General features: G+C 40.5%; 2 protein-coding genes across 7 annotated transcripts in view; one reads left to right on the top strand and one right to left on the bottom strand.

Moving 5' to 3' along the window:
* Positions 1 to 7,962, bottom strand: part of ATXN7 (ataxin 7) — a 91,664-nt gene extending 83,702 nt beyond the window's left edge. For 4 of the 6 annotated variants that reach the window (XM_049826088.1, XM_049826092.1, XM_049826089.1 and 1 more), the window contains exons 1-3: positions 2,717 to 2,958; positions 1,950 to 2,100; positions 1,491 to 1,608 (exon numbers count right to left, since the gene is read on the bottom strand). The gene's annotated coding sequence lies outside the window, so the exon portion shown is untranslated. Of the gene's footprint in view, positions 1 to 1,490; positions 1,609 to 1,949; positions 2,101 to 2,716; positions 2,961 to 7,704 lie in introns of those variants that run through there. The other 2 variants (XM_049826094.1, XM_049826090.1) reach the window with 2 other exon arrangements.
* THOC7 (THO complex subunit 7) lies at positions 7,258 to 16,467 on the top strand. Its single transcript, XM_049826095.1, has 8 exons — positions 7,258 to 7,459; positions 7,971 to 8,088; positions 8,949 to 9,076; positions 9,446 to 9,532; positions 10,982 to 11,039; positions 14,629 to 14,695; positions 14,809 to 14,878; positions 16,085 to 16,467. The coding sequence occupies exons 1-8, from the start codon at positions 7,441 to 7,443 to the stop codon at positions 16,150 to 16,152; spliced, it is 615 nt and encodes a 204-aa protein (XP_049682052.1). The 5' UTR covers positions 7,258 to 7,440; the 3' UTR covers positions 16,153 to 16,467.
* Positions 16,468 to 16,707: the final 240 nt, after the last annotated feature.

The raw sequence follows: 16,707 nt of genomic DNA, 5'->3' as shown, positions 1-16,707 counted from the left end.
CACACTTTATAGATAACGTATTTTGTGTCCAATTTCTCTTTTTCCCAATGTTTGATATTAATTTTTCTATTTACCTTTTGCAACTCACCAAAACAGTTTATGAAGCAGATTATTTTATTCCACAATTCAGGGTTTTTTCCGTTTGCCTACACTTTCAAGTCCAAATTCTCTCCCAGCTTGCAAATAAAATTTGGAAATCACTAGGAAGGCATTCATACATCTTTGAACAGAATCTGATCTGCAATGCAAAAATTATCTTGCATGTTCTTCTCTTGCTCTTCTGAAACTACTAGCTTGCTTTTATGGATTATTTCCTTCAACATCTTAGTCCTCAGTCATCTAATAACTCTGTGTTGGGCTATACCATCGTGTTCAGTCTGTCTTCCTGACAGCAACACCACCTCATACTAGTCAACAGCCTGGTGATTACAAAATTCACTCTGATGGAAAGAATTATGGGCATTAATCCCCTCAGGAAGGAGGATAGCTGGGTTGAAGTCTCCCACACATGTGGTGAGCAGTCTAGCGGATAACAGCTCTGCTAATGACGAAAAGGGAACCAGAACCATTGCCACCTCCTGGGTTTTGAAAGCAAAGATTGACCTTTGCTCCCTTTTTGAAAGAAAAAGCTTATGATCCTAATTTCAAGAGAGCGTGAATCCAAAACGCTCCCTAGAGAAAGGTGCTTAGTCTGGATATAGGCAGGATTTAAGCACATTCCTACTTTGGCTACTGCATAGAAAATGTGCAGATTCATCATGTCCTTCAAGCTGCTCCAGCTGGTATCATTTTAAATGAAACATCAGCAAATGCTAAAGCATTTGGCCCCCTCCACCTTCATGGAAACACGACCCAACAGGCCTCAGCCAAAACAACCTTCCTTTTGGTACAACCAGCCTGAGAAAGGTAAGGAAATGCCATAACCTGGATCTGCCTGGATCTGGTAACTTCTGGATCTGACAGTCTCTGCTGGAAAAGATCAGTTATCTTTTCATCATACATTTCTTGAAATATTTGTTATAACCATCTGCTTTGATGGCAACTGAAGCAATAGTTTAGAAGCTACATTTGGCCTACTCGAAAAAGAAACTGAGGAGAGCGTGCCTCCCTCCTAAGGACACAACTTCTCTTTGGGGTTATACCCTGCTCCTAGCCACTACTGGCAGGATAACGATGGTCAGAAACAAAGTTCAGTGTTTTCATTCAACATATGACGTACTAAAACCTAAAACTGAACAGGCATCACCAAATAGTGTGACCATGCCTCCGATTCTTTCTGTTTCACTGCTCAGGCTTGTACCTCACTCAGAAGTCAGGGGGTGAGAACATGCTTCGGTGTATCATGTTTTATGGGAACTGTAAATTGTAGCTGTGCTTAAACACTACCCACTGACAGAGTTACTTTATTAAAAGAAAATAAACCATAAAATCACCCAAAGCAAAATATAAACCCAATTTAAAACAAGAAACATATGTTTATCAATATAGACCTGATACTCTCTTTCTTCATCTTCTGAGATAGAAGTGTTTCTTCCAACATCTCTCCATGATGTGGCCAAGCTCAAAGCCTTGTAAAATTTCTAGGTCTTCTTTTATAGATTTGGACTGCTTTTAAAAAAAAAAAAAAAAAAAAAAAATAAAACAAAACAAACCCAACCAACTTTTATTAAACTTTGAAAAGCTGACTCAGAAGCTGCGCAATAGCTCTGATTCAGCTTTCTTAGCCGAGTCAAAGCATCTGGCCACGTGATCCAGAAAATGCCGCTCTGAAGTCGGGCAAGAGCTGCTTTCCAAAGGAGGAAATGCCTGTTTTCCCTTGCACTCTTTGTGCAAAATTTCCTCAGGAGCACTAACAGTTATTTATTTAAACATGATGCAAGTAAACACGACATTCACAACCCTCTTGTTGTTCATCCAATGTTTCAAGCCAGTTAAATACAAACATTTACCATTTGGCCCAATGCCAACAAAGACAAATTCTTCTTCTCAGTCAGTGTAAAAACTTCATTCAACATCCACCCCTTCCTCTGAAAAATCTGGCACACCACTGATGATCTTCAGAGCACAATGTAAATGCTACCAAACCCATGAATTGAAGGACTGGGGAAGGAAAAATAAAAATATGCTCTTTTTTATTAGAAAAATAAAATCAAGCAAGCCACACTGAAAACATCCTGTCAACAAACTAAGACGCTACTAGATAACTGACTAATCCTGCCAAAAATAATTCCAAAAGAATAAATGGCTGCTTCCTTACAAAATACACGAAACACAAAATGCCACCGTAAAATTACCTGACAGTCACTTTAAATCACAGAATGCAGACACCGTGTGGGATCTCCAAGGCATTGCACAGGCAGCTGAAGTCTATGGTGCTAACAATTTTTAGATTAAAAGAAAAATCTAACCATTTAATCTATCTGGCAGCAGCTTCATGAGACTGAGTTTCATGAGATGCCTGTTAAAACACCCTGACTTTCTTGCCAAGTGGGAACCTACCAATGTCATTGGGAATAGGTACCATGACCCAGTGTACCACTTCTAACTTCTGGTAATTCCACTGCCTCAATTAAAGCACCTTTTGACATGCATGCAAGGCATGCTTTCATTTGCTGGGTGCATCCCTGCACCTGTAAGCTCAGTTTTCTACACAGAATACCTATCACGTAGTTTCCACTTGAGTTTGACACGCTTTAATAAATTAGTGACAGATCACCTTAAAATGTATAATAATTGATCTTCAAGCTTCATAAATATTCAGTAGGATCCAGATACGAAATGTAGAAAGCTGTTACATAATTCCTGTGAAGATATCTGAAAAAGGGCAATATCAGAATGCCACCTATATAACCTAGATTAACCAAAAGACAGAGCCCTTAGTTAGGAAAAAGTTATTTAAAGGCATATATATATTTAAAAGGATCATGCAGCACTATTTTTTTTTTAATTACTAAGATAAGCTTCTGTCTCCCTTCATGAGAAAAAATAGTACTAAGAATGGAATTTCTTTACAACAAAAACAGTATTCCTAGTACTTGTATTTTTCAAACTGCTTCTGTCAAAAATTCTGGAATTTTACATCCTTCTTTCTGTTACAAAGTGAAAAATAAGAAATAAAAACAATCCTGTAACGCACAACTTGTGGTTACATTATTATCCAATAGAAGCTTGGTTTTTGAAGTACGGTATTAACAGTACATTTAATCAATCTTGGTAACACAGGCAGTAGACAGCAAAATTGATTACTGTTTGGATAATAAATTGTTACATTCTTAAATTATTATTATTGCCACTACAGTCGCAACAAGTATTTTCACTCTCCCTTCTCTCGTTATGTTGTAATTCTATGAAAATGTGCTAGCTCTGCAGAAACACAAGGGTCCATGTTAGGAAAGCTTTTTACAAGGCTAAGAAGCACATTGCTTAGCATCTAAAATAAAAAAATAACAAAAATTTAAAAAATTTAAAAAGAAAGAAAGAAACCCTACTACTTTTTTACCCCCATCACTGGATTGAAAAATTTCAGGTTTATCTGCCAAAAGTGAATATTTTAGTATCTGCAGAACTATACAGCCAGTGTCTAAGAATTTTTACAGAACGAGATGACAAGCTCTTGAAACACCGATGCTAGTTTTCAGTAAACACTGAGGCTAAAGAAGACTGCAAAGAAAACGTAACACTCTAACATAATTTAAAATGAGAAAACACGGTGATAGCAATAGGTTAGCTTGATATAAGTCTTGCACAAAATCATGCTACACAATCAACAACAAAATAAAGGACAGCGGTAAGAAGTAATGCTAAACAGGCTTACAGAAAATAGGTCTTGCTAAATAAATTTGGTATGGCTTTCTGACAAGAATATAGGTTGGACTGGATAAAAATACCTTGTAGTTTCTGACCTACTATACTTAGATCTCTGTAAGATTTAGTGCCACGCAACAGTCTGATTTAGAAGTTATTCAACACGAAGAAAAGCTGGAATCTAAAACCACCTCATAAATTATTAGGGAGGCTTAGGAAAAATATTTTAAATCCACCTCATCAATAGTTAAGGCTGTTTTCTTAGCTCTAAAAATCATAGCTCATTACAGCCTGGAATACTATAAAAAGCTTCTTCCCCTTTAACTTTTCCTGCAGTTGGAAAAAAAATATATATACACAGTTAAAGAAAAGGGGAGGAGGTATAAAGACACTTTAAACTTTGACTCTCATAGATTTTTTTTTTTTCAGGAAAGGAAACTTCAACATTAACAGATTTCCTCAATAAAAAAAAATAAAATACCAAAACCTGGTGTACTTAAAAGCCATTTTTTTCAGAAAAAAAAAAAAGACACTAATGAAAAATCTGAGACAGTTCCACACACGTGTAACATCTTGCAGTACTAAACTTACCTAGCTTATACTTCTTGTATCCAGAGTCACCTGGAAACATTACAGAGGATCATTTAACACTTTTGACAAGGACAGGTGTGCAACATATTATTATGTATAAGCTGCTTCAGGGTCTTACCATATGGCATACATAAAGGATCTCAAGGAAAGAGGGAAAACTACATCACATTTAGCTTGGTTGAAACCTTGCACACACGGGTATTTATTCCAAAGAGCTGGCATGGAGTAAGGTGCTATACCCTGTGCAAGACATTTTTTCCTATTGCATGAATCTCCAATACTGATGCCTTAAGGAGGGCTCAATGCTACTCAGTATTTCTGCCAGTCAGTGGAAGGATTATATAAACGACTGTAGCTGATAGAATCTGCACAGAATATGCAAACTGGTGAAGGACAAATAAATAAGAGTAGGTCAACCCTGCTCCAGAGATCTACATCATATGTGACACTGAATTAATGGAAAAAACATGCTTGTATACAGCCCAATGCAACACACACTCCACACATGTGAAACAAGGGTTGTTTCGTACTTACAAGACGAGGAACTCTACTTGGAAATGGAGCAAATCGAAAGAAGACTCCAAAGACATAGTGAATACTCAAGTGCATATAGAAACCCAGCAAGCTGGAACTGGCTTCCTGGGCAAAAACATCTCGTGGATGTTTAAAATGGCAACATAGAGCAGGAAAGAGAACAGGCTATTACATCAATACGTAGCCTTAGTGAGATTCTTGATGATGTATTTACCAAGTTCTACTTCTCATTCTAAAGCAGAAAAATTAATGAACATTGATGATGCCTGAAAGCCCTGTCTTAAAAAGAAAAATAATGGCTTTGTTCTCAAAATTGTTCTTACGAGCCTAAGACCCAGAACAGAGAATTTGTAAGAATCTTGTAATTACTAACACGTATGAAGAACAGCACAAAAGTCATTAAATATTATTAACTAATCATATGGACTACTGTATTCTAATTACTCAAGGACTATCTACTTGTCATTGTGGAGAGTTTAATAAGACTATCTGACCAACACTGGAATGATGAACAAAAAGTGAGAAAAGATTATATTGGATTAAATGACAGAAAATAACACAAAAGTATTCTAACATGACTAAATAAATAATTGTGGGTTTTCACCTACAATAGTCTTCAGTTCAGATCAAGTTCTCTCTGTGGTAGAAACGGAAAGGACTCAGAAGATGAAAAGGACTCAGAGAAAGGCAGAAAAATTTAAGTCTTGATAAGACTGGATGCTTCAAGATGCTTAAGAATTCCAAGAGGTAATCAGTGGGTAAAGAGGGGAAAGGCAGTCAGAAACCACACTGTATACAATTTCTGTAGAGAAGTTCAGCTAGGTCATCTTCTCACCCTTTCACAAAATACTAGGGCTATATCATAGCGACCAAAGGCTTAGGAAAAACAAAGTTTTTTGTCAAACCAACTACATTAAATGCAACAAATTCAGAGTTCATAAGAGTGAGCGTTTTTAATAGCGCTTAGTAGCTCATGAATTCATGGCCCGTTCTTTGGCCCAAACTTTGTATAACTGAATAGAGAGTTAGGCTTTCACATAAAATTATATCACTCGCCAATCACATAATAATACAGAACAGAAATCACTTATCCAGGTTTTCTATGTTAGAAACTCTATTTCCAAGAGTTCAGGCAGAGCTTTAATGACCACTCCCTGTAATGCTTTCCCAATAGCACCTTCCAAAGAATCTGACCAGTTGCCTGTTGAAGACAAAGTACCGGCTCCAAACAATCTACAAATCTGTAAACAGCTGTTAAATGCCACTACCCAGAACAAAAAAGCACCTCAATCACTCACAGCTCCAAAACCAGGAAAGCACAGATTATACCACACATTCACTTTGTTCTTTTCTTACCCTGGTTTTCCCCAGGACCCTAAAATTGTCAATACAAAGTGCTGAGCAGAACATGCTACTTAAGTGTCCAAACCAAAACGAAGAGGAAATAGGAGGGTGTCAGGCTCTGTACCACGATATAGATATACAAAGACAACGCTGCCAGCTTTAGCGCTGCCCAAGCGTCAAAGTCTGTGGGCCAAAAGCCTAAAACCCAACGCTTGGCACCGGTAACACCTTAACATCTCTTTTCTCCAGACACCTCCAGCCCTTTTTTCCAGCGCCAGCTTAGTTTCTCAGGGTAGGAGGAAACAACTCTCGCTCCCTCCCGCCGGCGATAGCCAAACTCATAGCCAGGAAACGCATCAGAACAACGATTTTTTGGCGCACCCCGGGCCCTGCCGCTCGTCCTCCCAGCGCCGAGCGGGGCTGATCCCGATCCCGAGCGCGGCCCAGGGGAGGCCAGCCCGCCTCCCTCACGCCTGGCGCCAGGGGCACGTCCTCCGCACCCTCGCCCAGGGAGCGGGCAACGCGGAGCCGGCGCTCCCGCTCCCTCCGGCCGCCGGCACCGGCCGGCCACCGCGGCGGGTCCCGCCGTCCTCGCGCCGCCGTCGCCTCGGCGTGGGCCGTCCACCCGGCTCCCCTGCGCCGCGGGGCCCGCGAGGGGAGGACGGGGCCCGCCGAGGGCACCGGTGGCCCCCAGGGGGGAGGACGCGCTGAGGCGGGAGGGCGGCCGAGGGGCGACCCGGCCCGGAGGCCTCCCCGCCGCGGCGCGTCGAGGGCGAGGGAGCATGTGCCGGGGGCATGGCGGGGCGGCCCGGGCGGGGGGCGGCGGGGCCGGGGGCGCGGTGGCGGGGGCGGGGAGGTGGAGCCTGGCTGCGGGCGCGGGGACCGCCGCTTCCCTCCCCCGTCGGCCCCTCACCTGGCGGGGCCGCCCCTCGCCAGGGGGGCCGGTTCCACGCGGGGCGCAGGCCTCGCCCGCCGGCCCTCCCCGCCGCCGCCGCCGCAGCAGCAGCCGCCACCGCCGCCGGGCCGCGCGTCCCGCCGCCAGCCGGCTCAGGCCCCAGCCGCCGCCGCCGCCTCCCCCTCCATGGCCGCCGCTCTCGCCGGCTGCATTGTGGGAAGCTGACCTCACTCGCTGCTGCCGCCGCCCCGCCGGCTCCGGCACTCGCCGCCATGGGGGCCGTGACCGACGGTGAGACCTCCCTCCCTCCCTCCCTCCTTCCTTCCTTCCTTCCTTCCTCCCTCCTGCCCCGCCGCCCCGCGCCCCGACCCCTGCCCGGCCCGCTCGGCCCGGCTCCCCTCAGCGCCGGGCCCGCCTCGCCTCCCCTCCCGCCGCAGCCGCACGGCCCCGGCCGCCCTCGGCGGAGTCCCTCCCGGCGCCCCGGCCGCAGCCCTCTTCCCCTTGGCCCCCCCCGAGCCCGACCCCCGGCCTCTCACCCCGCAGACGGGCCTGCATCCTGGCCCCGACCCCACAGCCCCGCTCCCGGGCCCTTCGTGCCGGGGCACGCCCGGGCCTTGGGCGCCCCCCGCCCCCAGGCCTCTCCGCCCGGGCCCCAGGGTCCCTCAGCCCCGAGGGCCCGGGACGCCTGCCGTTGAACAGATCCTCCCGGTTTAGCCCCGGGAATCGTGCCCTGAAGGGCCGGGGTGGAACCCGCGCTCGGGCCTGGGATGCGGCTGCCCCTTAAACGGGAGTTTTTCCTCAGATGAAGTTATCCGCAAGCGGCTTCTGATCGATGGCGATGGTGCTGGTGACGACAGGCGGATCAATTTGTTGGTGAAGAGTTTCATTAAGTGGTGTAATTCCGGATCTCAGGAGGAAGGGTACTTGTTTTCTGGGCTTTTTTTTTTTTTTTTTTTTTTTTCTGTCTTGCAACTGATCGGCTTGCATTTCAGTGGAAAAACTGGGCTTGATCCGTTTTGAAAAGATCCCTGTTAAAATGTATACATCTGCTTTTCAGTATGCCTCTGTGGTGTTTCCAGTACAGACGCCAAGCACTGTGGTAGGCGATGAGGACTAGAGACGGGTCAGAAATTACTGAAGGCTGCAGGCTCTATCATGAAATCTGCCAGCGCCGCTCAAATGCCCTCAGGATTGTCGTGCCGCTGCGTGATCCGTCCCGGAGTCCCGCTATTGTAACAGGATCATGACTCGAATATTTTAGTTGGCAGTTCTGCATTTGTTCTGTTAGGGAAGGGTAGTACTGCTGGCATTTCTGCTGCTGCGGTGCTCTTGGTTTTTTTTTAAAAAAAAACAGGCTAAAGTAGTAAGAGATGAGTGACAACGTGGTGTTCTGCTTTGGGGTCCGTACTAGTACCAGATATAAATTCCTGGAGGACACAATATAACGGTTGTGTGTACAGAGAAGCAGTGCTGTATTAAAATACTAATCTCGGTGGTCCCAGAGTCAGCCCTAGCTGGAAAGTTTATAAGCCCTGGATCAATCTGCCCATTGCTTTAATACACACTCTACACCTATAAGGACAATGATGATGGAATTAATGGGTGCAATGTTTCTAACAAGAGTTTCAAAAAATTATATATTGAATCTTGGAAATATTTTATTTCTTTAATACTTGTTATTTAACTGTTCCTTACGCTACGTGAGGCTTTGCTTTCTTGTTTTGTAAAGGTAGGGGGTATTTTTATGCTGCATACGGATAAATATCTTGTCTGTTTTCAGTTACAGCCAGTACCAACGAATGCTGAGTACTTTATCACAGTGTGAATTTTCAATGGGAAAAACTCTTCTGGTGTATGATATGAACCTGAGAGAAATGGAAAATTATGAAAAAATCTATAAGGATATAGGTAACTATGAGAAAATATTACTGGTTTCTCTTTGACAATTTCTCTTTTATGAACAAGCTTGAGCCAGTTCTGGTGAGCATAATATATTCCTATGATGAGTGGTTTGGTTTTTTCTTTTTTCTTAATTGATAGCACTCAAAACATGTGCTGTAAGCATCTTATCTGTATATAAAATACAAAGAAAAGCTTTTTTAACCTATTGAAGTGTATGTAGTTTTGAAGCTGATGGAGCTAGCAGGCCACCATGTCATAAATGGCTCTTTATCTTTTTATAATTTAGCAGAATGGCTTGTTTACATGTATTATTTGATTTTAATATAACTCTGTATAGCTTCCCTTTTTTTTTTTTTTTTTTTTTTTGTATTCAAGAAAACAGTATAGCTGCAGCACATGAGAAGATTTCTGAATGCAAAAAACAAATCCTCCAAGCAAAAAGGATTCGAAAAAATCGCCAGGGTAAGGAGCAATATCTGTATTTACAGTGGTCCGTTTCATTATTTTGTTATTTTTTAAAATACATTGTATCAGAAAATAGATCCCAAATTTTTGAAAGTGCAAGGGAATATACTGGCATCGTGAATACTATAGTTAGTCTAGTGGGTTCCACACCCACTACTGAAAGTTTTTGGTGGATGAGGCAGGCAAGATTGAACCAGTAGATCTCAATGACGTAGAACATCAGGAAAACCTAAAAAGTTCAGAGAAATGTTTTCAGGCCAAAGAAAAACCCCAGAAGCATCCTATCACAATTCAGGTGACTTGAGAAGAACTAAAGCACATTGTTAACAGCGAGACAAGAGTTGAAGATACTTAACACCCAGCACTGAGGATCATGCAAGTGTATTCCTTCAGCTCTTAAGGGAGAGTAATGTCTTGGCATACACAGAGACAGTGATGCCAATTACACACCCAGCAACTCTGTATGTGTCCTTACAGAATACCTGTTATGGGAGGTGTACTTTTTCCCCTAGTCTTAAAAGTATATGCTGATAATTTAAATTGAAGCTTGAAGCATTTCCCTGTGGTACTGTCTTATCAAAAGATTAGCAATGATAAGAAGCAAGAATTTGTTTTTCTTGATAAATGAAATGCAAAAAGAAAATGATTAAAAGTATAACAGATGAAAGGCTTTAAATACAACCATTTGATCAATTTTGTGGATAATTGTAGACTCAACTGGAAATTAAAAGAACCTTAACCAGTAGGAATGTAGAGTTCTTAACGTCTTCACAAACATAGGCCTGAAGTGTTTGCTTTTTGATACGTTCTGTCCAGCCTGCAGCACAGATTTTTTTCCATGTGAATGAGGTAGTTGGCGTATGTACAATCTTACTATCAGGAAGTGTCTGTTAGATGCCTGTAAAACCATGATGATGTTGTTAATGTGTAATGCAGTTTAAAAAAAATAATCTTGTTGTTTCTCAGGCAGCATTTTATACTTTTTTCTAAAAATCTGAAATGTTTATGTGTAACATCTTATCAACACTGTTTTCTGTACATATAAGTTACATTGTATCTAAAACCAATGCTTATGTATCATATACAAAAGACCAAGTGCTAACTAAAGGTCCTGTTTTCTGGCCTTATCCTTTACAAATCACTAGTGCTGAGTAGGTTTGAGTGAGTAGATAATGGCCTAAAATCATATATGTAGTTTATTTAAAATCTCTTCTGATGTAATCATCTACTTTGAAATGTTATAGCATGGCATAAATTATACATATTTTTATATATGTATATCTGCAGGTACTTTTTTTATATATGTAAGGTGTGGTGTACAAATTTGAAGAACGTTAAAATGGTTTTTCAAGAAGGAGAAAGAATCTGTATCATTCTACAGTACCTGATTTTTGGTTCTTGAATCTATATTTTCAGAATTATTTAGACTATTTAAATTTCTTTCAGAATATGATGCATTGGCCAAAGTCATACAGCACCATCCAGACAGACATGAAACACTGAAGTAAGTATCAGAATACATCAAATTATAATAAGCCAGTAAGCTAGAAGTCACCAGATTTGACAGTTCCTTGCTTTCAGTTTGACCTTTCCTTGCTCTTATGTAATTTCTTTTGACACAAGAAGAACTTGGGTTTCATTTTAAAATTGTGCCCTTATCAGCTTTCTTTAATTAATCTCCATCTGTATGGATTCAGACGCATTGCCAAGCATGTTTATTTGAATTTTTTCCATTGTTAAGGTGAATAAGTGAACTCAGATGTAAATGCACATCTAATGTCAGCTTACCAGGGATGAGTTGCTCAGAAAAGAGAGGTAGTGGGGAAGTGCTGTAACATGCACCAGCAAGGGATTCAGTAGTCGCGCAAAATGCAAAATACATAATACACAAGCAAGTAAAGTGGCATGAGAGAAAGCAGGAGAAAGCTCTTAGGTTTTCTTTATGTTTTCCTTATAGTAGTTGTTCCTGCATGCCCGGTTATAAATTACTACATTGTGTACCACAATATAACCTGCCCTGGCATGCAGGTTATACCTACCTGTTGTCCAACTTGTCTGGCATGTAACTTCCAGTATTGCTTGTGCCATTGTTGGATTCGGATCACTATCTGTGCTTTTGGGTCATTTTGCGCAGTTGTGGGGACATAATCTTTTTGACCTTATCAAGCTACAGAAACATTCCTGGACTCATTGCATCTTTGAGTTTGTTCTTTTTAACCTGATTAAAGGGGTAGCACAGGGTTACTGTTTTTATTTAAGCTCAGTTTTCACTTATCCTGTTGCCTACTTTCAGAGAAATTGCAGAGGGAGGCTGTCTTTTCATGTTCCATGGCATTTTACAGGAAACGGAAGATTTTTTTGTTACATTATTACCCTAGGAGTAGGAATTTTCTAGCTATAAACCACTGAGAATATTTCACACGTTTCTTTCTTGCATGTTGTTTTTCTGTGCCTTGATTTCATTACCACAACTTTGATTATTACAGGCAATTCTCATGAGGCTTGACTACTTCTTACTTCATTAGTCAGCATGTGCTGTTTATCAAGTGAGGCTTCATAATAAAGAATTACCAAGGGTGAAGTTTTTCAGATAAGTCAACTGATTAACAATGCAAACAACTAAATGATAATATTTTTTTCTTAGAAGATGCCACATTGTTTAGGTTTGGAGGGTTTGTTCTAGTTTTGCTTAACGCATCCAAGCACAAGTTTCTTGAGCAAAGCTAGAAATGGTGGTAAGTTACGGCTAGTAAATTTGGCATTTTGTCTTTTCTTAAACCTAATTTTATCATCTCCTTAGAAGAGTATGTTACAGTTAGAAATACCAGTGTGTTTATCCACTGGAAGAATGGCTACAATGTATGTCCTTTTGTCCTTAATCCCTCATATCTGTAGTCAAAGACACAGACTTGAACTATAACAGAGTATGATCCCCCATTTTACAGATGAGGAAAGAGGACACAGTAACAGAATGGAGCATTTTTAAAGGGAGCTTAGTTTGTAGGTATTTTAGCTTTAACTGACCTTTCCAAGTGTATAGACTTTAAATATAGGAGCTCGATGAAGTTTTCATCCAGTGTTTTAATTACAAGGCTTCCTTTCTCTCCAGTTTGAGGAAAGTATACAGAAAATCGTACTATGACCCAAGAAGGACCACTCTTAAATCAGAATGGAGGAAGCCTCACTAACAATGTCACACTTCCCATGGAACTCTTAATCACTAAAAACTCTTGAGAAAACGTCTTGCAAGGAGAAATGTCATGGTTTATTGCAAGAGTTACATTTATAGTTTTTGCAGGTTATGTGGTACAATAGGACAAAGTTCAGAAAAAAACTTTCCTTATGCTTTTAAGAGACTGTTTCTTGGAAAAACTAGTCACACAGCACAAAAGAAGAGAAGCTGTTATCGGCTTAGTCACAAGTAATGCACAGGAGCCAATTCAGGGAGTGACAGGAGCTGAACTACTAAATGGCAGTGCCCACAGTGTAATTAGACGTAGTATCAGAAGAGCTGTTAAGAAGACCAAGAAATGACACTGAGTCTTAGAAAAAGAGATACAAAAAATGAGAAGGCTAGGCAGATTCTCTGGAGTGGAAAGTAAAAGAAGCAGAATTCCAGATGTAACTTTGGATGTTACCAGAAGAAAATTGCATGTCTTCTCACAGTCTGCTTATACCTGACAGCACGGTGTAAACAGCAAGATTCGGCCAAATGGAAGTCTTTCAGAAACTAGAAACCAAATACTAGCGAAATCACTGTATGAGCCTATAAGCTGTTAGCCTGTTTCCATTAAAAGAGGGGATGTCACACCCAACCCTCTTTCAGGCATTCCCCTCAAGGTACCAAGTATACTGGCTCAAAAAAAGACAACACCCTCAGGCAGCACTAAAACAGACCTTTTTGCCAGCCATCATGAGATATTTAGGGCTGGAGGCCATTTTGTGGTTCCCTGCCCAGACTAGTTGCAGCAGCTGTCAGTGCTTCAGAAAAAAAGAGGTTTATTTCCTTGCTGACCCCTATATGGCTCTGCCTGCTACTTAATCAGGGATGGTCAGCCTCAATCCACTTCACCTTTAAAGAAACAGATTGTTCTCATTGCATGGAGCATAAATTATAGTAGACATGAGAAGAAAAGTAGAAGGGCCAAAGCGGAGGTTTGAGTGTAAGAGTTGTTGCTCCATCCTCATTTGAAAGCTAGTATACATTATGGTACCTGTTATTCTTTGCCCTACCTCAAAAAAAATTGTGGTGGTCCATGGTGGGTCCAAGTGAGAACAGAAAACAATCAAATGCTTGCAGAATGGTTCTGAAGAGGTGTTGAAAGATGATGTGTTTCAAAAGGATATGAATAATAATGAAGATTATAGGTGTTGCATGTTTCCTTTATCTCTTAATGCCAGAAGCAATCAGTTAAAATAAAAACTGGTATTTGAGAAGGAAATGAGTATTTATATGGATCACAGTGTTAAATTATGTGTGCCAAGGCATAAGCTGTATCTTGTAGCTTCAACAAAAACGTGGATTATTCTATGTATGCCTATTGTAAAGTCTACATGTTATCCAGTACTCTGCCTGGTCAGGCCATTGCTGGAGATGAGGTACTTGACTGTGTTTGGTCAACTGTTGTGTCTAAGAATTGTTGTGTTTTTGTGTTGGGTGTGTAGGTTTATCAAATATGTTCTTCTGCTGATGCTATGTTTTTATTTAATCTATTCATGTCAACATAAAAAAAACTGTGAAGTAGCAAAGCCTGTGAAGATGCCATGGGTCTTTAATGTAATCCATTTCTTTAACTTTTATTGTATGGTCTAGTTAATAACGTGTTTGAGACAGGACTGAATTGTTACAGTCCAAATGCCCTCCAAGTCTAGCTTGGAGGCCTTGTTTTCTGTAAAAGACCTTAAATTACAAATTTATGACATAATAGTTTAACATTTGTGTGAAGTGGCCTTATCCCTATGCCATTTCGTTTGTTATGCTTTGTTTACCTATGCTATTTATTTAATGGTTCTTTTTCCTCTACTTAGTTCAAATCTATTTTGCAAGAATTTTACAGAACTTTTTAAAAAATACTATGACACTTAATTTTCAGGCAGCTAGAAGCTTTGGGAAAAGAACTGCAACATCTTTCTCACATTAAAGAAAATGTCGAAGATAAGGTAGGTTTTTCATAGAGATTGTTATATAATAATTCATTAGGAACATAATTAATGGAGCATCTGCTCTGTATGTGCTCTCTGTTTCCTAAAATATATATATTTTATTGTTCCAGCTGGAGCTGAGAAGAAAGCAGTTTCATGTTCTCCTGAGCACCATCCATGAACTTCAGCAAACCCTGGAAAGTAAGTGGTGTTCTTAGGTGATATATATAACTGGGTTGGGTTTCAGTGGATCAAAAGGAATCACAACTTCCAGCAGTGTGCTAAGCTATGTGCTATTGAGGTTGGTGACCTCTTGCATCGGCAGCATTTTTTTCCCAGTAGTAGTCCAGAGCATGAGACTGCTCAGAAATTTTTTTCTTCTACAAGCTAGCCACTATGTCATTTCTTGATCAGCTTCAGATTAATCTGTAGGCAGGAGACTTCTTTAAAATGAGGGGATGGAGAATGGCAATGTGAGGTCAGGTTTTTTTAAACAGAAAAAGTATTTCTTACAGAAGAGTATTCTTGTGCATGGTTTCCAAACTTATTTGTATAATTTCTGTTTCGGTAGTTTTGAACATGTCACTGCCATCACGGTATTGTTTGAGGCCTTACTAGAAAGAAGTTGGAATACAGGAAAGCTAAATGACTTACCTACTCAGACAGTGAGTCTGTAATAGAGTAGGGACCAAAACTGTCATATGCAAGAGCTAAATTCAGGAATTTAGTCAAACTCATCTTTTGTCATACAAATACTTAGTATTTTCAAATCAGCGTTTACTTTCATGCTCTAATATGGATAATATTGTTTTAAATATTATTTGCTAGATTTTTGCCAAGACAGAATAATTGGTATTTGACGTGACCTGATTAACATACAGAGATGGCTATAAGAGCAGTCTTTCATTCTCTAAGGCCCTCTAGATCTTCTTAAGCAGAATGAACTGTTAATCCCAAGTGCACTTTACCAGAAGGTTATTGTTGTTATGTGTTACTAACACTTCCTTAAGTATTAGTCTCTAAAATACATTTTCGCATGAATGTATAGATTACCTTTCAGCTTGTAGTATTTTGTGAAGGAAGTAACATTTTAGTGGAAGGCACAGCTTCAGTTTGAGATAAACCATTAATAGGCAAAGAGAAGGCATGTAATTTGAAGCAATACAGTATTGTTTGCTTGAATTGATACTATAGGGTTTACTCCATGTTTCCTGTAATAGCTGTTACAGATAACAGCTTTAAAAACTTGGAAGGATTTTTTTCGTTTGAACATAGCATTTTATATAATGAGATACTCAACTACACATTTAAGGCAATCAACATAAAATATTTTAAGTGGGACACAGCTCTGCACTATAGTCTGTAAATATAACCAAGCGTGTTTGACTAACTAATATTGAATTTTAGATGATGAAAAACTTTCAGAAGCTGAAGAATCTCAAGAAACCCAGATGGAAACAGAGACCAAACAGTAGATGTAATATGAAGGCTGACTATACTATTGAAGAACGTCCAAGTGTCTTCACTTGTGTTGAGACCAACAGTAAGAGAGACAGAGCCAAAAAAGTTTTCTACTGCTTCTGTGAATTTTTATACAAAAATACTTGGTTTGCTTATGCTTCAGGGCAAAAAAAAAGTTACAGGTCTGTGCAGACAAGCACTTTGTGTTAATCCACAAACTTTGTAATTTGTGACAAATATATTTTGTTTTACAAAGGATGAAGCTTCTGCACAGTACTTGTGAATTAAAGTGTTTGCAAAATGTTGTCAATAAAAGGTGTCTACAAGGAGTTTCCTATTTTTAGTAGGCATAGAGCCTAACAGTAATGGCTCCTTTTCTTACTTGACATTGGACTGAGGGTAGTGCATCTTTGCCTGAGTCCCAGCTTCCATAGACTAGTCCAGATGGGATCTAAAACTGAACTAAGTAGGGTCTTAATTTTTCAAAGTAGCTGCTATTTTAGAACTTACCTGTGACTAGACTAGAATTTGCTAGTTTCATATAAAACAAATTACTTCTATAGAATTAA

Source organism: Accipiter gentilis, chromosome 23 (assembly GCF_929443795.1).
Source record: "Accipiter gentilis chromosome 23, bAccGen1.1, whole genome shotgun sequence".
Classification (NCBI taxonomy): Eukaryota; Metazoa; Chordata; class Aves; order Accipitriformes; family Accipitridae; genus Astur; species Astur gentilis.
This window is presented reverse-complemented; position numbering and strand designations above follow the sequence as displayed.

Bases quoted from the DNA above. Each gene is read 5' to 3' on its own strand.
- THOC7 (XM_049826095.1), top strand. The intron at 9,077-9,445 runs GTAACTATGAGA...TTTGTATTCAAG, and splicing joins AAAAATCTATAAGGATATAG to AAAACAGTATAGCTGCAGCA. The intron at 9,533-10,981 runs GTAAGGAGCAAT...AATTTCTTTCAG, and splicing joins GATTCGAAAAAATCGCCAGG to AATATGATGCATTGGCCAAA.